Raw genomic sequence first — 22298 nt, 5'->3', positions numbered from 1 at the left:
TCAAAATATAACATTAAAGAAAATGATAAAATATACTCCCTCTTTCCCATTAGAAATGAAATGTTTTCCTTTTTGGTCAGTCCCATTAAAAATGAAACGAAACAATACTCTCTCTACTTTTTCTTCTTTCTTACTTTACTCTCTCTTCATTAACTCACAAAACAACACTACATAAAATCTCGTGCCGAAAAGCAAATGTTGCATATTTAATGGGACGGAGGGAGTATAATTTATAGTCATTAAAGCATTCACATCGAATATGGGAAGGGGAGAGCCATGACGTGGGAGGCGGCATGCTTGCTTAACGCCCCCTCATGGCCGGGGCATCGCAATTGCCCCCAGTCCCCTTTTCATGTCACGTTTTGCCTTCCGTCAACAGGCGTCGCGATGGGCACTGGGAGACGCGCGGCTGACTGCTGTGGTAAGGCTGGACGTGACAGGAAAGAGGAGTGGTTTTCAGGGAGGGTTGGGATTTTTATTTTGTATATATTTCAAATTATTTAACTACCTTACTACTTCCAATCTATTTTTTTAATCAAATTTATGTTATTTCACACACGTAGCGCGGTTGTACACAATTCCAGAATTCGCATCACACGTGGTATCTCTTTCCAGCGTATTCTATCTACATTTTAATAATCAAATTATCTACTATAAAATATTAAAAGAGAGAAAAAGAAAAGAAAAGAAAAGAAAAGAAAAGAAATGGAGAAGAGCGGAAGAGGTAAGAAGAAGGTGATGGTGGCGATTGACGAGAGCGAGTTCAGCCTCTACGCCCTCGAATGGACCCTCCAGAACCTTCTAGAAACTCTAGAAGATTCGAAGCTCGTCATCTTCACTGCTCAATCCCTCTCCGATTTCGGTTTTCTCTATGCTTCATCGTATGGAGCCGCGCGTATGTCTCCTTATTTCTTTGTCTCAATTTCTCTTCATTATTCCCTTAAATAAATAGTTATTGTTTTTTACTGTTATCTGATGAATTCTTGTTTGTGTTCACAGCTATTGAATTAGTTACTTCTTTGCAAGAAAACAATAGGAAGATTGCTGAAGCTTTGTTGGAGAAAGCAAAGGGCATTTGTACTACATATGGGGTACTTCACAATCTCTACTTCTACTTCTTTGTTCTATGCTTTTGACAATATGCTACTACTAGTAAATGGGAATAAATTAGAGCATATTTCCCATTATGGATTTTTCATCTAATTTTATTTCATCCCCACAACTTGAAACAAATCATAATTAAAAACTACTAAGAATTTTAATTTTGAGTGAACTTGTATCTAATGTAGTATCCTGAAAATTATATGAGGACATCATTTTTCTATACATGTACATTAAATCAGCAACATATTACAAATAGAAAATTGGAACATTTGGTCATGGGAAAACTGAGAAAAATATTAGATTTCATAGTTTTTGAAGTTGCACGATAGATCAGAATTTGACTATAATTCATGGTTTTTCCGGAAATTAGATTTGGTGTTTTTTCAGGTGAGTGGTGAGACCATTACACAAGTTGGAGAACCTAAAGAAGTCATATGTGAAGCTGTGGAAAAGCTCAATATAGATTTACTTGTTCTTGGCAGCCATGGCCGCAGAGGTTTGCAGAGGTTAGATTTTTAAAATCTTTTTCTTTCCTTCTCTTTTCTTGTTCTTACTTATATAGAAGAGTACTTACTACCCTTTCATGTGTTGTAACATTATTGCATATTTTCATTTTGTTGTGGATTTGAACAGGGCTTTTCTTGGAAGTGTTAGTGACTATTGTGTTCACAATGCCAAATGTCATGTTCTAGTAGTCAAGAAAAATGAGTGAGCCTCACATTGCTACTACTATTAGGATGCTTGTATTTACATCTAGTGTTCCAATAAATCAATAATTTGTATGTATATCAAGTGTAGTCATTATCTGGTGTTTGCTTTTCCTGCTTTTATTTCGAAATAAATTCACTCTTGTTGCTTGTGACACCTTTATGTTATAGAGTGATCATATATATATCAGAGTACATGGTGTTTTTGTTGTCTTATTGAAATGTGACAATCCTTATGTTGCAAACCAAATGAACACATTGAGTTCAGATGGCATGGTATGTATACTGCTATGTTCGTTTGGAGCGCGTTAGTGAGTTCGTCTACGTTGGAATCGAAGAACCTTTGTTCTGCTGTTTCAATAATGCTTTCGTTCCACGCCTGTAGGATACGGATCAAACATAGATTCTTCGAAAAACGGAAGATTTTTAAGGAGGAATTGAATCAACTTACATGATGAAGAAATGTTTTATTTAGTAGTGTACCAATCCACATCAATGGTGTTTCCTCTGTCTGAAGTGAATCCCACATGTAGAGACTGCACCATTAGATTCATTTTAGATTGTATCACCATCACCGAAACCTTAGTCGAATCGAAACTAGAATTGTTGTAACCTGATGATGGATGTCCCCAATGAAATGAGCTAGGAAGAGAAGTGCTTAGAGATTATTGGTGTTTGTATCAATTCTTTTGAAAGGAAATGGGCTAGAATTAGATTAATATGGGTTAGTGCTATAATTAAGTCATGAGCCCATTGGCTTAGAGCCCATGTGGCTATTCATCTACACATTCTTCTACTAATATTCTCCTTAGTGGAGAATGTGAATATACAAAAAAGTCCCTTGATGGTAATACGTAAAGTCTCTGTTGACAATGAATTTCCTAGCATATAAATATGAAAAAAATGCCCGCATGGGCGTAGCGTAGTTGGCAACGGAGGGGCAGATCTTGCTGCAATGAGCCTGAGTTCGAATCTCACTGTTGTCGTGTAGTTGCTTCCATCTCTCAGGTACAAGTGTGAGGTCTTAAGAGATGGACTTCTGGCCCTCAGTGGGTTAAGGCCTCTCCCTTAACAGAAGCTCCCAGTGGGTTAAGGTCTCTCCCTTAACGAGCTACTGCGTACCCTGATTGAACCCTCTCACAGATGTCGGGCCGGAGTGTGGGGGCCGCCAAGGCGACGGAATCGAAGGGTGAGGTCTTGGGAGATGAGCTTCTGGCCCCCAGTGGGTTAAGGCCTCTCCCTTAACGGGCTACTGCGTATCCTGATTGAACCCCTCACATGATGTCGGGCCGGAGTGTGGGGATCGTCAAGACAACGGAATCACCTTTTTGCTGTAAAGAAAAAAAATACAATATGAAAGTGTTGAAATTAGCCTAAGCAAGTGTACAAGTGATGTGATGGCCATCAACTCTCCCAGCCATAAGCGGTGGAGGTACAACATATCAAAGCTGCAAATTCTAATTTCAATTTTTGGTGATTTTATCGTAATCTTTTTATTTGTATTGAGAGAGACCACATGTGTTTGAAATGGTTAAAATGGCTTTTTCCGTGGTGTAATGAGATTTGGAATTTGGAAAGTGACAACCATATAATTGGAGAAAACTATATAAATTTAATGCTTTTCTTGTTGCGAATTAAAAGTCTCTTCGAAAAGGTCGTAATTGTAGTCTTTATTTTAGTGTTTTATATCAATAACTTTGTGCATATTAGAAAAATATATATTGTAATTATTGTATTCTAAACTGAATTTATAAAATATTGTACTAATACATAAAATTCAGTTTTGTGAAATTTATTTGTTTTATTGTTGTTTTCGGTGAAATTTTTTGTATCGCTGATATTTTACGCAAGTATTTGTCACCGGCCATTTAATTGGTCGGTAAAAAACAAAGAGTTCTACCACTAAATTGTGAATGAATGGTGGTGGAGTAATACTTATTTCTATGGTGACAATGACATAATTCTTTTTTTACACCACATATTTATGGTTATGTATGTTATTTTTATTCCTCCGACCATTTATTGTTAGGTTTATTTTATTTCTCAAATATGACAAGTAATTATAAATTTAGTTGAACAAGGTGGTTTGATGCACCTATCACATCATCGATAGCTACTTGAAATTATTCGTGACTGTCCAATTTTAATAAGTTGCATAACCACCCCCCCCCCCCCAACTAATTCTCTAGTGTTATCATTTTAATCATTTTTTATGCCAAAATATACCATAGTATGATTTTATTTTTTAGCTTCTAATTACTATAAAATTTTATATAATATTTACTTTCAATATAAATAAATAACAAATAATTACAATCATTATGTACCATAAATGCAAAACCAAATTTCCTAAAAAAACAGTAATTATTCACCAAAAATTATGGAACAATTTAAATTTACTTAATTTAAAAAATATATATAATTAAAACATATTTTTGGATTTATATAAAAAAAAGTATACGCTATTTTCTTTATCGTTCGTCCCCAAAGAGTATGAACTTTCAATTTTGGAAACTCTCTTCTTTCGTGGGACTCATTCTCCATTAATAATACTTAAAAAACTTTCTTTATCTATTTCTCTCTTACTTTACCAATAATGCATTAAAACTCGTGTTGAACCCAAAGTTCATACTCTTTGGGGACGGAGGGAGTATAAAAATATCTTATGGACCGCAGCCGATGTTGGACCGCTATTCAGGTCGGGTCTAACAACCCTCCTGTTGTCCCAATCCCCCTATATCTTTGAAACGGTCTATCCCAAATTTTGTGTTCCATTGTAAATACTCTTATCGTCTGTAAAAAAAATACCATATTTTATTTTCTAAATAAAATCAAATTCACATTATTTCTTCTAGCGATAGTTTCGACATAACCTTTTAATTAGATAGGAGTTGCTCAAAGAGTACATATAAAAGAATACTAAAATCGCATATCGAAAAAAAAATTGTTATACAGAAAAAATTAAGAATATTGTTTGACTAATTTTCAAAAAATAACCGAGTTTGAACAAGTTAATGGCATGTAGTTAGCTATAATTAATTTGACCGTGTTTACGTGTAATTTTGGTTATGGTTAAATGTGAATTAGCCTTTGTTGACTTCAACATCGACGAATTCCTTTTTTGAAAAGCGAAAAATAAAAAACTCTATCAAAATCAAACTGATTGCTGTTTGACGCGACATTAATCCAATAATAATTGAAGACTTTTCATTATTAATTCTTTTGGAATTCAATCATGCATACATCCATCGTAATTCAACTCCCCACGGCAAAAATAACTCGTTTCTCTACAATTATTATTTTTGACTTCTTATATTAATTTGTTTGATAACTAACAATTCGTCATGTTTCGGAATTAGTTGGATCGATATAAAATTCTCTTTGTTCACTATAAATTAATTATGAAAGAAAACAGTAAAATCTCCGAATTTATTTATATTTTATGTGTTGATGAAAATGTTAAGTACTACTAGTATGAACTATGAATAATGATCTATAAAAAATTGACTAATTTATGATTTTTCAAAATCAAACTTTTTGTAGTCTTTCTTCATTTTGTTTTGCAAATTTCTTCTTATTACTACAACACAAAAATTGTCAAGCTATATAGTCATGGTCTTGGTATGCCCAACAAAGCACAAACCTTAATCAAACAAATTCTTGTTTAAAACAATAAAAAAATTGAATAAAAGTTAACTTCACATTATCATTGCTACACGACATAATTAAACAAACTTTCAAAGTTCACAACATAGACAAAAATTTAAACTTCAACTTGAATGCACAAATAATAAACTATAATTACTAGTATTGTAAATAACCATAAATAAACATCGGACATATTAATTCAATGTTGTCTAGCTAGGAAGAAATTGAAACACAATTAGTAATATATAGGCACGAAGAAATTGAAAATTCTAGAAATATTAATCAATTATTGATCCATTAGTTTAGTCTTTTAATGCAAAGTCGAATATTTTTTCCTTCACAATGGATTGGATTGAACTGTGGATAAGAACTGCACGCAAGTACAAACAAAAAAGGGATAAAAAGAGTGTAGAATTAGTAAACTAATTGCAGCCACCAAACAACAACAATAGTCTTCCCTATATATATAGTTTGAATCGAACTATACTCAAAGTATATTATACCCTTTTTATTGATTGTGTAATTTAGAAGAAAAACTAAAATTGTTATTTTAGTACTGAAAAATAATTACTTATGGTAAATTGCATGAAACCAATAAATTAGACAGTGTTGATTTTTAAAATTTGGGAAAAGTGGTCCTTAAAGTAAACAATTTTAATTAGAGATGTAAACAATGACACGATATACAATTTGATCTGATCCATAATTGACCATACAAACTTTTAGCTTGAAACATTGGAATATGCTAGAGTGTCAATTGTAATGATCTTTTAAATGCAAATTTTAGATTGAAATTGCGAAGAGTGTCCGGTTATTTAAACCAAAATTGTCTTGAGATTGCTAAAAGTTGAATCTACTGATCCATCCGTTCTATAAAAATAGAGACATTTTTCTTTTTCGGCCGTCCCATAAAAATAGTCTGTTTCCATTTGTAGAAAATTGTCTTCAATTCATTACTCATATACATCAATTTATTTACATGTTATACCACTAGAAACCATCATTAATAGTTAAACACTTATAATAATATGGGTCTCACTATCTACTAATACTATTTTAACTATCATTCTCTTCATCTCCCTTACTTTATCAATTATGCATTAATTTATGTGTCGTCTCAAATGTCCTTATTTTTATGGAGGAGAGTATACATTACTAAGCACTCTCTTCATCCATAAAAAATAGTCTCATTTATTTTTTTATTTTGAAATGTCCACAAAAAATAATCTAATTTTATAGAAAGTTTGTCTTACATACTTTTCTCACTTTTTCTCATCTCTCTCATATTTTATATATTTTTTCTAGTCATCTCTCTTAAGTTTAGCAATTTCTTATTAAACATGTTTTATTCAGAAATGAAACTATTTTTTATGAGGAAGAATGATGTCTAATCTAGGAAACTTGAGTTAATAAATAAAGGATAGGAAAATCATATGGACATTCAATAGTATAGTTTTTTAGAGTTAATAAAGAGGTATAAAATTCAAATTTCACTGTTTTTTCAATGTAAATAAATAAAATAAAAGACAAAATCATAAAAAGAGCAAGTTAGAAAATCCTAGAAAAAACGAAATGATTGGAAAAAGATGGGTGGGCTTATGAAGCAACCAGAACACGACACGTGGCGAGATAGTAATGGTGAGTTGTTTACCGAGAAAATGCAACCACAAATTTGGTATTGTCTGTAGATGTTGCTGACTCAGGACTGAGTTAGTCTATTTTATCTCTTTTTGGCGCTTTTTCCGTGAGCCAATTTAATTAAGTAATTTACATATTCTAATTAATGTTTTTTTCTATTTAAATACTAATTTAATTTTTACTTCCGCCTCCGTCCCAAGATAGATGTCACACACTTGAGATATGACACGAAATTTTAGGAGATGTTATTTTGTGTGTTAAGTGGTGAGATAAAATATAATTTTATAATTGATGTGAGGGGAAACTTTTTCCAAAAGAAGAAATGTGATATCTTTTGTGGGACAAACTAAAAAGGAAAGTGTGACGTCTACCTTGGGACGAAGGGAGTATCATGTAGCAATTCATAATGCTAGTACTACTATTTTATAATCAATGCTTTATTCATCAATTCAAATTTCTTTTATGCAACGGAGAATTTCACAATTGCTAGTTATAGGAATTAAAAATGGTGAGCTCGGACATAGTAAATGAGCTCGTCTCCAATAATGGATGTGGGATAACGAAAGTGAACACCAATCCCAAAGAGTTGAGACATAATTGTCGTACTGTTAGATTAATTGGAACTTTAAATGCTAAATTTAATGGAGTTTTTCGACCCTTATAGATCGGATGTAGTAAAGTCGATAACCCCCGACCCTACGTGCACCCATAGTGTTTTTGTTGCAAACTCTCAAATTTACGTCATATGGAAACAAAGCTTAGATGGGTAAATGGATGTTTCAAGGATGTAATTGGGAAGGTAAAAGGAAAAAAAGCTATTTTCAAAAGTATACTAATGTTGAATATGAAAATATGAGGTAATACTTGGAAATTTATTAAAACAGCTATTGTTGGAGTGTCTTATCAAATACCTATTGATTTAGGTATCATATCAGGCATATCCCAAATAATAATTCCATTAGATAAGTGCACTTTTCAATTTTCTAAATTTAATTATTTAGAAAGCAATTGTGTATTAAAGATTCCCTTTTTCCGAGTCATATTAGTTCTTGAACTTAAGATAATCAAATCTTTATCTTATAATCCAATCATCTCCACCACACTAATAATGGCTAATCTAACCACCCCATTTGTTCTTCTTTTAATTAAACAATACTCCTTCCGTGATTAATTAACATGAATTAACTCGACTTGAATTTTATAAAATCTAGTAGAAAATGAATGAAAAAAAGTTATTGAAATATCAATCTCATTTTTTCGTAATAAAATATGAATTCAATGAGTTAATGGAATATGATTTATTATAATAACAGAGAATTGGGATAATTATCATTAATCAAGCAAACCTTCTTTTTAAAATGTCATTATCCACACCATCTCTCTCTCTACTAATGATTCTTATATATACAGCTTACCATTCCAACTCTCTTCCTCTCTCTCTTTACATAGTTCACAAAAAATCGATTTCCTTCTCAAATTTCTTCATATCCATCACACAATCTCAATCCAGCTGTAAATCTCATCACAATCTGAGAAGCAAATCCGGCAAAAAATTGAAAAAAATATGGAAATTCCAGAGATAAACATGTTGTGCGATTTCGAAGCAGGAATCAAATGCCTGCAAAATCCTTCAACAATCTCCCGTTTCTTCTCGTTTCCAGGCTTCTGGAAATACGGCGCTTTGATTTTCGCAATTTTCGCTACTTTCAGCAGTTTAATTAGAAGAATTAAGCTGATTTTCATCCGTTTCCACACTGTAAAACCGTGTTTTATTCAAACCGAAGACGAATTCGATTTCAGCGACGACGAAGACGACGTCGTATCGGTTGCGTCCTCGGATGACGAACAGGAAGCGGAGGAGGATCGAGATCAACGCCGCGTTGATGAAGATTTCTGCGTGAGAGGCTCGATTCTCAGCTTCAGAAGCGGTCAATTGAGGCAGCGCAATCGCCGGAGTAGCTGCGGCGGCGCGTGGTCGGAGTTCGCCTCCGGTAAAAACGTCGTCAAGCTCTGGGATAGCTTGGGGTTTAATCTAGATCTCGACGAGGATCTGTTCAATTACGATACGAGTAGCGTAGTTTCGACTTGGAATCGCAATCGCGAGGAGAGTTCTGGCGATTTCTCCGGCGAGTTGTGGCCGGCGCCGGCGGTGGTGCTGACGGCGGAGGGAAACGCGAAGGGCAACGGCGTGATTTTTGGTGGATACGATAGGAGGATGAGGAGCGGCGTCCCGGCTCTGGTGGCGGAGTGGAAGCTGCCGGCGACGAGCGGCGGCGGCGGATTGGCCACCGGCGGCGGAGTTAGCAAGGTTTATGTGAGAGATGACGTCAGCGGGGTGGTGACGGTTGGCGATGTGAGGAATGTTAGGATGCCGTTAGAGTGTGTGAGAGAGTCTGACGGCGAGACGTGGTGGGACGCTGACGCCGTTATCGTGGAGAATGAGTGAAGAACCGGATTTCGAGTTGGACCGGGTTTTTCTGAGGTGACGTGGCCGGTTTAATGCAAGTGGGCGAATAGATGCCCCAAGATTTAATTTTTTGCAAGAAATGATGGAAAGCTTTGGTCTTTGTAAATAATTGTTTTCAATAAAAATTTGCTCGATTATTTATTAATTTAATTTCACATTTTTATTCAATGGTGATTATCGTATTATTTGATTGTAAATAAATAAATATGGGCTTGTTTAGTTGCTAATGACGACTGCGAAACAATTGTGTGACAGTTTTGTAATTTAGTTGTTGATTCTAATTTCTAAATTTATAATCTAGTTGACATTTTTTTGCACATCTCTGATGATAATAATAAAGACATTTTTGGGTCTATTTTAAATTATAAGATAAATCAAAATCTAACTTGATTCATGATTTTTAAGACAAATTTTCCAAAAAAAAGGACATTTCATGGGAAAAATATAAAAAAGGCTAAATTCATAATTTTTACACACAGTTTTGAACTTTTGATTGATGTAAAATGAACCAAAATTTGTCCAAAATTCACCACTTTAAAGACAACTTTGTCAAAAGAAACTAAAATAAAGTAATAGGAGTAAAACAAACTTAACTTTCTTATTTAAAATTGCTTAGCCATAAATTCGTTTGCCATGTTTGGCCGGTGAATTTTTTTAGTACGCATAGAATAATTTGTCTTTGCGGGTACGCAAAACAGATCTCGAGGAAGATTAGATGAGTAATTACGCAATTAAAAAATGTTTTTAATATTATTTTTGTTATTGCACATATATGAGATTCCTAAATAAATAGTTAGGCAAACTCTGGCAAAACGATTTCTATTGAATTAATTCAATTTTAGAAAAAGTTAAAGCTCAGATTTGAATACTATCAAAACTTATCCGGACTAGTCAGCAAATCAAATGCGACAAAAATCATAATTTTACCAAGCAATTCACATAAATATATAGATTATTAGTAATCAATTGGAAAAGGATTAACAAATTGGAGTAGCTCCTAATATAATTATTATCTTGCACGACATTCTTTACTCTTTTTTTTTTCAAACGCTATTTTCTTGACAAAATCGTTTATTAAAAGATTTAACTTCTTTTTTTTCGTCAAGATTGGTTGTTTGTTGGGAATTTTTCATTGCATAAATGCTAAAGAAAGATTTAAAAAAATGAGAGGTGTTAAACGAGCATTGAATAAGGACCAGTTTGACTAAAGGAAGGGTGACAAAACACAAACTTGCGATATTTTTTCCTTCTCCTATGTAATAATGACAGCTCAAATACAATAAATACATTAATTTTACTTCACATTTTTGGTGTGGCCAAGAATTTTCTCACTTAGTAAGTTTTAATGCATAAGTCGTCTGTCCCTTTTATAATCACACGATATATAGGTAGGTATTTTAAATGGTGAAATTGTTGCTAAAAATGAACTTTTGATCATCTGTTGTTACTAGTATAACTTTCCAATTTGAATGAAACAATCATAAAGTTTCGATCTTTCTAACTTTTCCCTAGTGAAGATTTACGGCGAAATCGAAATTGGCGTGATTATTACGTGTTTTAATGTAAATAATCAATTGGAAAATTTAGGTAGCAGGGTCTGAGCAGTGCGCAAGTGATGCACGCGCCACAACATCGTTTAATTTTTGTTTGTGTCAGCTGTTTGAAGCCTCAACATTGATTTTGACATTTCACCTGAATTAGTTGTTATGTAAAAAATCGGAAAAAATGAAGCTTCGTAGATTACTATTCAATTTGTGTAAAACAAGTGATAGATCAAAATTGATGCAAAATTCATGGTTTAAAATGATAAATACTGTCAATTTGGATATATCACATTCTCACAATATATAAAACCGTATCATGTATGGTAATTTTGATTTAGTGATTTTAGTCTTTTATCTCATAAGTTACGAATTCAATTATTGGATTTTTACATACTTGTGCAAGTTGTAAATCCGATTGTTAGGACCAAAATACTTGACAAGCTACTTTGAATTATATGATTAAACATCTTATTTCATGATAAAGTATTCGAATTAGTTGGATACAATATTTTGCAGTTGTCGTCTCGTCATAATAATTAACAAAACTAAAATAATCCAACTGATTAATGATTGTGATATGCCCAACGTTGTAATAATAAAAAAATTGTTCGTGGTCGGAAATTTTCAATTTGCTAGCGACACCATGACATAAAATGATTGGTTTCATTTGACTTATTAAGTGCATATCGAAATAAATATTTCGAGTGCTTAATTAGGTGAGAAGTATTTATTTAGTGAGGGATTATTAATTAATTAATTAATTAATTATATAAATTCACATCGATAAGAGAGATTAATTAAGTTTGTAGATAAGCATCTCTCTAAACAACAAAACTTTGTGTGTAAACATTTTCACCAACGATCGTATGTATATTTTCATGGCAATATCAGAGAAATTTCTCATTAATTTCCTCGTATAAGACTAATTAATTAATTAATTAAAATATTAAATGAACCGAATAGAGATTGTGACTTTCAAATAATTTGTGCATTAAATAAGGCCAGTTGTATGCAGCTAAGTAGAACAATTATTGTTAAGATATATTCTTAGCTACTCTTCATTCTCCAATTCCCATTATCTGTCAAAAATAAACTATTAAAAATTATTTTATGAGAATTAATAATATACTTGTTGTTAAGGTTGCAATTAGTTGACTCGGCTGACAAAAATATACAAAAAACAAGAAGAAAACAGAATAATTAAACTCTCACACACTTTTGTTGGCATGAAATAGTACCAAAAAAAAAGATAACACTCTTCCTTCAAAAGGCCACATCGATAAAGCTGAAATCTCAATATATTATTGAACAATTCTATAGAATACAATGCCCTATTTATAAGAGAATAAACATAAATGAAAGACTCCTAACAAAAGTATCATATCTAAACAATAAGTTAATAACTAAAAGACAAATTTTAAAAGGATTATTTGCCTGTAAATATACGAAACTTTCAATATTTTCTGCCTTTTCTTCTAAATTTTTAATTTTGAATGTTAATACATGAATTTTGATTTTTTTTATTTTCCTCCAACAAAAACTTTTAGCAAAATCAAAGCTGATGTGGAGTAGGATATTACCATCTACGAGGCAAAAGGTGCCAAACTAATATAACATATTATTAGCATGTGAATACACTAACTTTTGACATTTTCTGATTTTCCCTCTAAAATTATCCTTTTTAAAACTAAAAGTATGAAAATGACATTTTCTAATTTTTTTCGCAATAAACAATTTCAATCAAAATAATACTGATAATTTTATCCTTTTTTTAAAATTGTAAATTTTAGTTGTTCAATAATTTTTTTAATTATATTTAACTATCTAATGTGTTGAAAAATTTAAGATAGGTTGTAAATTAAGATACTCCTTCCGTCTCCAAAGATTATGAACAATGAGTTCGACACGGATTTTACTATGCCGAGATAGGTTGTGAATTAAGACACGCACGACTATATAGCTTAGTTCAGAGGAGGCAACTAATAACAAGCCCAGATATATTGGCCCATTTCCCCTAATAATAAGCCCATTTTGCCCAGATTTATAAACGACATCGTTTTGCTTCCTGTTTCCCAATTTCAGCTGAACAACACAGTGAGAAGAAGGGAGAAAGATGAATGCCCCCGATCGTTACGAGCGATTCGTCGTCCCCGAAGGCGTCTCCAAGTACTCTCTCTCTCTTAATGCATATGTGTATTTACTTGTCGCTTTCACTCTCCGATTTCTGCGATTTTCGATTTTTGGTGGTGATTTTTGAAATTGGTTGAACAAGGGTTTCGTATGAGAGGGACACGAAGATCATCAACGCGGCGACGTTCACTGTAGAGCGTGAGGATCACACGATCGGCAACATTCTCCGCATGTATGTGAATTTTACACTTCCAATTTCGTAGTTTATTTGGTGTGAAAAAAAGCCCTAATTATTTTCCCTAAATCAGGCAATTGCACAGAGACGAGAACGTTTTGTTTGCTGGCTACAAGCTCCCGCACCCGCTTCAGTATAAAATCCTTATAAGGGTTTGTATTTGTGCTTTTTTGAGTTTCTTTGTCGCGCTCTCAGTTTACTGAATTGAATTTAGGGCTCTCATTAAGAAATGTGTTGATTGAATTGTGCATAATTGATGGCTCACAAGTTTAGTGTAGGCAATGGCAATGTGATTAGCTTAGTGTGGCTGTTTATACAGAATTAATTTTGCAGAATTGTGGTAAAGTTAGTAGAACTGATGATCTGATATTTTCTTTATCTCAATTTTGCCGTATGTAACATTGATCCAAATTCAAATTTTCTTCTATTTTTGCTTCTGAATATGCAAGTTTAGCATTGCAAACTAAGTTTTTAGAACAAATTGTTCCTGTTTTGGGGTTAAAGAATGTGTCTTTTACTCTTTTGTCAATTATTCGCATGATATGTTGAATTATATATGAAACTAAACTGTTATATTGCTGTTTACTAAAGTGCGAATCTTTTCTAACAATTCGAAGATTTGTCTCCTGACTTGCTTATTGTTCGTTACTTCGTGAGTCTGGCTGTTCACGGATTTTCTTGTGTTTGACATATTTTGGCTGGTCAATTTGTAGATTCAAACCACGAGCCAGTCTTCGCCAATGCAGGCGTACAATCAGGCCATCAATGATCTGGACAAGGAACTCGATCACTTGAAGAACGCCTTTGAGGTAACACTATCTTTCTACTGTTTGTTGGTTCTCTCCTTGTAGAGTTTTTCTTCGGTTTCTTGTATCACACTATCTGTGCTCACCAAAACTTGCACTTCCAATGTGGTGAATTGATATGAATTTTGCTCATATCTTTATAGGTTGAGCTGGCAAGGCACAATGCGAGCCAGCAGCGAGAGTTCTAAGCTGTATTGTTTCCGTTAAGTCGCTAGTAAGTGATGTGTCGCAGCCATTTTGTCGTACATGTGGTGAAGTTGGGGAATTCCTGCAAGTATAACTCCATTAGAAAACTTTCAGAAACATGCTTTTATAAGACTGCCATTTTCATGTATTGATTCCATGAAGTTATTATTCTCTCGACTAAAAAGTCTCATTTTGGTCCTTAACATATTGTGAATTTTTTATTTTGGTCCAAAACATTATCTTTTAAATTATTCGGTCCCTCACATTTGAAATCAGATCACATTTAGTCCGAAATGGACGAAACTGTTAAAATTTAACAGTCAACGTGGATTTATCAGATTTTGACCCAATTAATCATTTTAAATTAATTCAAAAATAATAATAATTATTATAAATAAAAAAAACTTTTATATTATAAATAAAAAAAACTTTTATATTATAAATAAAAAATAACCCTCCACCTCCTCCATCTCCACCGTCCTCCCCGCCTCTCGATTCCCCCTCATCGCCCCCACCACCGTCGTCACCGTCTCATCCCTCAGCCTCACCCCCTCCTTACATCAAACCCCCTCCTTACATCCTCACACTATCAGCACGATCTCATCATTCAAAACGCTTCCTCACCTCTTCAGTACTCTCTCAAAATTCTTCTACAATTCGAGTTTAGTGATTGAACTCATTTGATTTTCAATTACTAAGTTTTGAGTTTCATCACCAATAATTTAATTCATTTATTGAGAAAAAAATGGACTACATCGGACTCAAGGTGGTGAGGAAGGATTTCGGAGGCCGCGCTAGTTGCTTCGGCACCGTGGTGGCCTTTTCCACCACCACCGGCGGCGACGAATCCGATCTCATGCTGACGGAGCTCTATCCACTCTTCCTCACGCCGACACTGCCCGGTTTTGGCCCGATGCCGCGGGGGGAGGGAAGCAGCGGAGGAATCAGAACAGATCTAGAAAATCCTCGTGATTCCGGCCGGAATTTTGATCTGAATGTTTCCGGAGACATCGATTTGAACGTCGACGGCAGCGGCAGTGGTGGATTTGAACGAAGGAGTGAACTACATTCTCAACGGAGGGGGTGAGGCTGAGGGATGAGACGGTGACGACGGTGGTGGGGGCGATGAGGGGGAATCGGGAGGCGGGGAGGGCGGCGGAGATGCTGGAGGGGGGAGGAGGTGGGGGGTGGGTAATTTTTTTATTTATAATATAAAAGTTTTATTTATTTATTTATAATAATAATTATTATTTTTGAATTAATTAAAAATGATTAATTGGGTCAAAATTCGATAAATCTACGTTGATTGTTAAATTTTAACAGTTCCGTCCATTTCAGACTAAATGTGATCTGATTTCAAATGTGAGAGACCGAATAATTCAAAAGATAATGTTTTTGACCAAAATAAAAAATCGCAATATGTTAAGGACCAAAATGAGACTTTAGTCTATTCTCTCCCGCTCAATTTAACTGTGTTTTCTTCGAAAAAAATTTACAACGAAACTGTAAACACCGTAGTTTCCAAAAATTCCATCCAAGTAGATAAGATTTTTCCAATTATATAGACCAATTTTGATGTAGTAAAATGGTTATGTCAAAAACTTTTCCAACGATTGAAAATAAGATAAACTGCTAAAAATATAGTGAAACTTAATTTAAAGGGTGGAAATACACTACTTAATTTTTCAAGGTATAAATACACCGTTAATATTACCTTGACATATGTGCACTTTTCCAACTAGAGCCAAGTCCATATATAAATCATGTTAATTTGGAGTTTAGATTTGAGACAGTTTAAATGTATGCTTTAGTTAGTAGTATTATTGCTCATATGTTGTGGTTGTTTATAATTCTTCTTTTGTTGATGCAATTGACATTTTGGCTGAGACAATTTCTTGCACAAGAAAATAGTTAGGAAAGTGCTCTCATACATGCATCGTATACGGATGAAGTATTTTTTATATATATTTTTTCGACAATCCAACTAATTAGTGTATATAATGGGTAGTGGTAAATGTACATAATTGAGACTCGTGTACGGATAAACCAACTCGTACATTCATAAGAGAAATAGCTACATTTATTTGCCAACGATGGCTAATTAAATAAAGAATCAAATCTAAACAGTTATTTTTCACCAAACTAACTCATTTATCCAATCTCTAACTCTCCTAAATCCAAACCTAAATCATAATTAACATATATAAAAAAATGAAATAATTTCACCATTTTCATCAATTCAATCTTCACAAGTAATCCGGATACATCTTCATGTATTCCACGATCGACGGCGAGATCGCGGTCGCCGCCACCGCCGACTCGAACACCGCGCTCGTCCGCGGCGAGCAGAAGAAATCTCCCGATCCCGCCGCCTCCACCAAATACTCGTTCGACATTTCGTACATCGCCGGATCCGGCTTCGTTTCCGCCGTCTCGCAACTATTCTCTTCGCCGGATAAAACATCCTCCGCCTGCGCCGGCGCCGGCGGCGATCCGTCGTCGCCGCTCGATAGTCCGGTGAGCCGCTGCACGAGCTTCATGAAGTCGTTGGGCGCCGCGCGGATCACCTTCGGCGGGTGCGTGTATATGATCACCGGCTGCCGCCTTGCCGCCGTCGCCGGTTTTTGGATGGAGTGTGAATCCTTGCCGGTCCGCAGCGGCGGAGGGCGTTGACCGTTGACCGATCCATCACAATTAACTTCTTTCTTCATGTATCCAAAATCGAACAAATTGAGATTAGAAAATGAAAATGTGAATTAAAAAAATGTGATTTTGATGCTAAGTATATATGGAAAATATTGATTTTGAGAGTGGGGGCTTTGGTTATATATATATAGAGGTGATTGAGATGACTAAAAAAAATGATAAGTGGAAAGTATGGAAAGTGTGGTGTTTATATAGGAATTTGGTGGATTTGTTTTTGATTGGGCGGTGATTTCTGACCATTGAAATGGTGGTGGAATTTTAGGGTTTGCGGCGGAGTTGAGTGAGAGTGGCGGTGGAGAAAGAGTGGTTGGTTTCACTTTGGTAGCCATTTTTTGCGGTGGTGGTGACATTTTGTAACAACTTTGAGATGAATGATCTATGATTTACACGTTAATTATTAACATTTTTAAGTTAATTAATCGAAGATAAGATGGGCATGCATGAGGCTCTATTTAAGTGATAAAGTTGAGGGATCATACAATTATCTATGGTAAAGATTTTGGATTATTGTTTTTCTCATTTTGGTATATAGGGATACTACATGCATGTCTATAGTACTTCATTCATTTATGTTTAAATGTCATATTTTTACTCAAAACACATAGTTTAAAAATTGTAAAGAAAAATTTGATGGGATTTGATAGAAAACTAAGAATTAAATGAGTTAATATAATGCGAGGTTATTTATTAAAAATAGTAAAAATGAAACAAGACAATTTGGCGGTGGATAGTTTTAAATGATAGTGTGAGATATTTAATGATAGACGAAGTGAATAATATTTACGACCTTGTGTGATTGTACAATGGCTTTGCTTGCGGACAAGGTAGTGTTTTAATTGATCCTCCATTCGTCCATTACTAATAACATTCAGAGTGGATGATACGTATTTTAATACAAAATTAATAAAATAAAAGAAGAAATAGTTAGAGTTTTGCATGTTGGTAGAAAATTTCAATCTAGGTTCTTCATATTAAACGACTTCTATATAATTCTAGATTGTTAGCATATTATAAATACGAACTCATGTACAACATGTAAACAAGTTATAACTATAATACACTCTTTATAATTCTATATAATATACTATAAAAATGAGATGCATTTTAATGAAGGAAATGAAATTTGAGCATTTATATCTAAACGTTGTTAATAATATTAAAGAGTATCAATTTAAAATTTATTTTGTTAAAATATATTCTACTCTTTCATGCGATTTAGTTGTTAAAAATTATAACTAATATTTCTTTTACTAAAATTGAATATAACTTTAAAAGTATCAATAATATTTGTCGGTCAAAAACTTTATGTTGGTGCATTGTTTTAATAGAACTTTTTGACATTTTGTTTTTTTTAAAGTCAAATATATCTATTTTGATTTATCGATATTCAACCGTCGTAATTTGACATTTTGTTTTAATAAATATCATCGTGTCAGTTTGAAAAGCTTAATTAATTATTAAATTGTAATCATGTCACATTTGACCAACCTCAACACAAATTTATATAATATTTATTTATATGATGTACGAAGTAGTATATTTTCTCTTTGTAAAGAGGGTTCCAAATAATTGACCATAAGTGTTTACACATAAAAGTCAGATACCAAATTTATATTTAATTCATTCAAAATATTGTCAACTTTCTTCTTAAATAAAACAAAATCAACTTTTTTTGAAATGGTCAGTTTAGACATAACAAATAACTTCAAAAAAATGTTGTTTTGCAAGTGGAATTATCTTTTTGCGATAATGACAAGTTATAATTAAATAATTATCTAAAAAGTTATGGTTATTACGCTCCTCGTTCTAAGGAAGATGACCATTTTCTTGGACGGCATAAGATTTTATGCATTTTTAGTTTTTTATGTTAGGTGGAACGAATAAAGTAAGAGAGATGAAATAAAATAGAGATAGAAGAGTTTTTAATTTTTAGTAATGACTTATCTTGGGTGGGACAAATTAAAAAAGAAAATGTCCTCTTCAATGGACGGAGAGAGTACTATTTACAACTCAACATTATATGTGGGCCTAAATATATATAGTGCTTAAATATAATTTATAAAGGCCCTGATACATTAGATTATGTTTGTGGGCTGTATTGCATGATATACCACAACAACAAACTACAAAGATAAACTGACCAAAAAATAAAATTTCAAGTTAATTTATGATGCATAAAGTACGAGAACCGCTGATATATTTAATCATATACTATTGTTTTTAGTTTTTAATAAAATATATTGGGATGAGTTATTCTATAAACAACTCCTTAAAACTATAAACTATGCAGTATAAACCATTTATAGCTCTTAGATGATAAAGATTTACGGTAAAATTAGTTTAAAGAATTGACTTGAATTAATCAAATTAATTAGTATTGCAATGTTAGTCTTGTTTTTTACTACTATTTCTTTACCATTGGATTGATCATGCTTGCTTATAACTTTTTTCCAACAGTTCACGAGCTTATGAATTTAATCATGATATAGGAGTAGTAAACCTAGAAAAAATTTATATTTCAAATTTGAATATGAATTTTTTTGTTTGAGAAAGAAGTGCAAAAATTTATATCCATATTATTTGCTTGATCCGGTCATCTCCTGAATTTATTTTTCTCAATTGCATGTACCACAAGAAATATGGATAGAGATCCTTGGAAGAGTCCCCATCAAATGCATTATGAGGTGCAAGTGCGTTTTGTAAGTCATGGAGCGATCTAACAGAAAGGGGTCACTTTGCGACATCGTATACTCCAAACAATGCATGGCGTTCACCAAGACAGGATGGGGTAAGCAGTGGCCGATGAGGCTTGCGAGCCACTTTTCCGATTTGGCTTACCTCCTTATTCGACTACTGTTCACCATCGTTTGGTAATTAATTCAGTTAATGGTTTGCTTTTGTTGTGGGAGAATCAAGAGAATGAGATATAACTATTTATACCCTTAGTTTTGTTTCCCTCAAAAGTATGTCTATGCTCGTTCACATGTAAAATGACTCGAACATCCAAACTATTGATGGAAATGAAATCATATTACCAGCTATGTTGGGAAAATACCGATTGGATTTTCATTCATCATATATTTAGTTTGTTTAGGCATAATCTAAGCATAAAATAGACTAGATTTTAAAATTAAACCTTTTTCTTGCCATAATCTCCACATTACTATCAACCAAGTTTACGTAGCTTTGACTTGTTAAATAAATACCCAAAGTTAAAATGGCATGTTTGATCACATTAATGAATCCAAAGCAAACCTAGCTATTTTGCTAGATTTTAGAATATAGTGCAATTATTTGTTCGAGCAAAAATCGTAAAACATTTTATTACTACTAGTTTTTATTTGTATTTATGCCTTCACCCTCAAAATCGAAATTGGCCGCCCCCTTCCTCAGTCCCCCTCAATTGCAAAACTTTTTACAACGAGACATCTTTACAAAAGGAAATAGTAAAAGAAAAATAGTGAAATCTAGTCAAATTCTTGTCCTTCTAAATTTAAAATTTGACAACATTATTCATGTACATAATTTATGATTTTATAAAATTTTAAATTACAAAAAGCACATACAACACAATACCCAACCTGATTTCTATATTTGAAAAAGGAAAAGTAATACTCCCTACGTCTCTAAAAATTAGTCAAATTCTTGTCCTTCTAAATTTAAATTTTGACAACATTATTCATGTACATAATTTATGATCTTATAAAATTTTAAATTACAAAAAGCACATACAACACAATACCCAACCTGATTTCTATATTTGAAAAAGGAAAAATAATACTCCCTCCGTCTCTGAAAATTATGAACTATTTTCTTTTTAGTCCGTCATTGAAAAGTATGAACTTTCTAATTTTGAAAACTTCTTTCTTTCTAATGAGATGTTACCCATTCTCCGCTAACAATATTTTAAAAACTTTTTCTTTCTATCTCTCTTACTTTTCCTATTATTCTTTAAAACTCGTGCCAAACCAAATGTTCATACTTTTCAGGGACGGATGGAGTAACATCTAGAAATAGTACTACTTACATCCGTCATTAGGAGTCTCGATTCAATTTTACTATAAATGATAGGTAGTATCCTATTTTCACTACTTCATTTCACTTACTCCCTCCGTCCCACAGTAATGGAGCCGTTTCTTTTCGACACGCAATTTAAGAAAAATCATGTTGAGCGAGTTAAGTAAAGGAATTATAAAGTAAGAGAGAATAAATATATTGACTTTTGCTAGAAAATGAAATGACTCACTACAATGGAACGTACCAAAATGGTGAAATGACTTCACTACTGGTCTACTGCGGAACGGAGAGAGTAAGTTTTGTGATAAACTAATAGAGTATACAAAAATGAGTTTTACGTCCATTCTGTTTATTTATATTTCTTAAAACTCGTGCTAACTCGAATGACGCTCACGCCGCCAAGAGATTATTAATGTTAGTGGAATTTCAATACCCAAGTTAAGGCTGACAACATGCAAAGGTGGCTAGGAATTCCAAAGTTTCGATCTCTTCTCACTTTCTTGATAAGTTTGTAGTGAACTTGAGATTGTTTCTTGAAGTTTGTTCATTATTCATTGAATCTTGTGTTAATTCTTCTAGAGTTGTTTGAAGGAAATTGAAATCAAAATAGGAAGAAACGCAAAGGCGATTTCCGAAGTGCGTGAAGCTGCAGCGGTTCGCGACGACCATCAGTTCGAGTCGCTAATACTTGATGGCGGAGTTCGCACATTGCTGAGGATGGAACAGCAGAGTTATGGAGGGTTGAATTTTCTCAAGATAGTTGGAATTCAAAAGGTTCAGAAACACCATAAACAGGTTTTTTTATGATTTGAAAGTCTTGTTTTGTTTGCTTTTTGGGCTTTGGGAATGAAATTGTTTTCAAGAATTGAGATTGTTAATCGTTATCTAAATTAGTTGGGTGTTCGAAGGAAATTGAAATGAAAATGGGGAGAGAGACGCATATAAGTGTTTTATTTCAAGAACTTTGAGATGTGTTTTATTTTGGACTGAACTTGATTGACATTGTTTTCCCAATAGTGTTATTCTACCTTTGTTTGCATGTTATTGAATGATAGCTATTGCTTAGGTGGGTTGAAATTAATTAAACCTGTAGAATTTCTATGCCCAATT

The 22298-nt window shown here is 33.3% G+C and overlaps 4 protein-coding genes across 4 annotated transcripts; 3 read left to right on the top strand and 1 right to left on the bottom strand.

Annotated features, from left to right (window-relative positions):
• Window positions 1–665: 665 nt before the first annotated feature.
• Window positions 666–2006, top strand: LOC121778651 (universal stress protein A-like protein). The gene is made up of 4 exons (XM_042176036.1): window positions 666–895; window positions 1000–1091; window positions 1492–1610; window positions 1738–2006. Exons 1-4 carry the CDS (start codon window positions 706–708, stop codon window positions 1814–1816), a joined length of 480 nt encoding a protein of 159 aa, XP_042031970.1. The 5' UTR covers window positions 666–705; the 3' UTR covers window positions 1817–2006.
• A 6509-nt stretch (window positions 2007–8515) lies between these two features.
• Window positions 8516–9732, top strand: LOC121778094. The gene has a single exon (XM_042175377.1). It carries the CDS (start codon window positions 8662–8664, stop codon window positions 9541–9543), a length of 882 nt encoding a protein of 293 aa, XP_042031311.1. The 5' UTR covers window positions 8516–8661; the 3' UTR covers window positions 9544–9732.
• A 3409-nt stretch (window positions 9733–13141) lies between these two features.
• LOC121778469 (DNA-directed RNA polymerases II, IV and V subunit 11-like) lies at window positions 13142–14668 on the top strand. The gene is made up of 5 exons (XM_042175825.1): window positions 13142–13274; window positions 13381–13470; window positions 13547–13625; window positions 14187–14282; window positions 14423–14668. Exons 1-5 carry the CDS (start codon window positions 13222–13224, stop codon window positions 14465–14467), a joined length of 363 nt encoding a protein of 120 aa, XP_042031759.1. The 5' UTR covers window positions 13142–13221; the 3' UTR covers window positions 14468–14668.
• Window positions 14669–16641: 1973 nt separating this feature from the next.
• On the bottom strand, window positions 16642–17282 carry LOC121779502 (VQ motif-containing protein 20-like). The gene has a single exon (XM_042176839.1). The coding sequence runs from the start codon at window positions 17174–17176 to the stop codon at window positions 16712–16714; it is 465 nt and encodes a 154-aa protein (XP_042032773.1). The 5' UTR covers window positions 17177–17282; the 3' UTR covers window positions 16642–16711.
• Window positions 17283–22298: the final 5016 nt, after the last annotated feature.

This window comes from Salvia splendens, chromosome 19 (assembly GCF_004379255.2).
Source record: "Salvia splendens isolate huo1 chromosome 19, SspV2, whole genome shotgun sequence".
Classification (NCBI taxonomy): Eukaryota; Viridiplantae; Streptophyta; class Magnoliopsida; order Lamiales; family Lamiaceae; genus Salvia; species Salvia splendens.
This window is presented reverse-complemented; position numbering and strand designations above follow the sequence as displayed.

What these genes read in the sequence shown, in the direction of transcription:
- LOC121779502 (XM_042176839.1), bottom strand. Translation starts at nt 17,176, where the DNA reads ATGAAGAAAGAAGTTAATTGTGATGGATCGGTCAACGGTCAACGCCCT.
- LOC121778094 (XM_042175377.1), top strand. Translation starts at nt 8,662, where the DNA reads ATGGAAATTCCAGAGATAAACATGTTGTGCGATTTCGAAGCAGGAATC.
- LOC121778651 (XM_042176036.1), top strand. Translation starts at nt 706, where the DNA reads ATGGAGAAGAGCGGAAGAGGTAAGAAGAAGGTGATGGTGGCGATTGAC. An exon ending in TTCATCGTATGGAGCCGCGC is followed by an intron (nt 896 to 999) that starts GTATGTCTCCTT and finishes TTGTGTTCACAG; the next exon opens with CTATTGAATTAGTTACTTCT. An exon ending in GGCCGCAGAGGTTTGCAGAG is followed by an intron (nt 1,611 to 1,737) that starts GTTAGATTTTTA and finishes GGATTTGAACAG; the next exon opens with GGCTTTTCTTGGAAGTGTTA.
- LOC121778469 (XM_042175825.1), top strand. Translation starts at nt 13,222, where the DNA reads ATGAATGCCCCCGATCGTTACGAGCGATTCGTCGTCCCCGAAGGCGTC. An exon ending in GTCCCCGAAGGCGTCTCCAA is followed by an intron (nt 13,275 to 13,380) that starts GTACTCTCTCTC and finishes TGGTTGAACAAG; the next exon opens with GGTTTCGTATGAGAGGGACA. An exon ending in ACTTGAAGAACGCCTTTGAG is followed by an intron (nt 14,283 to 14,422) that starts GTAACACTATCT and finishes ATATCTTTATAG; the next exon opens with GTTGAGCTGGCAAGGCACAA.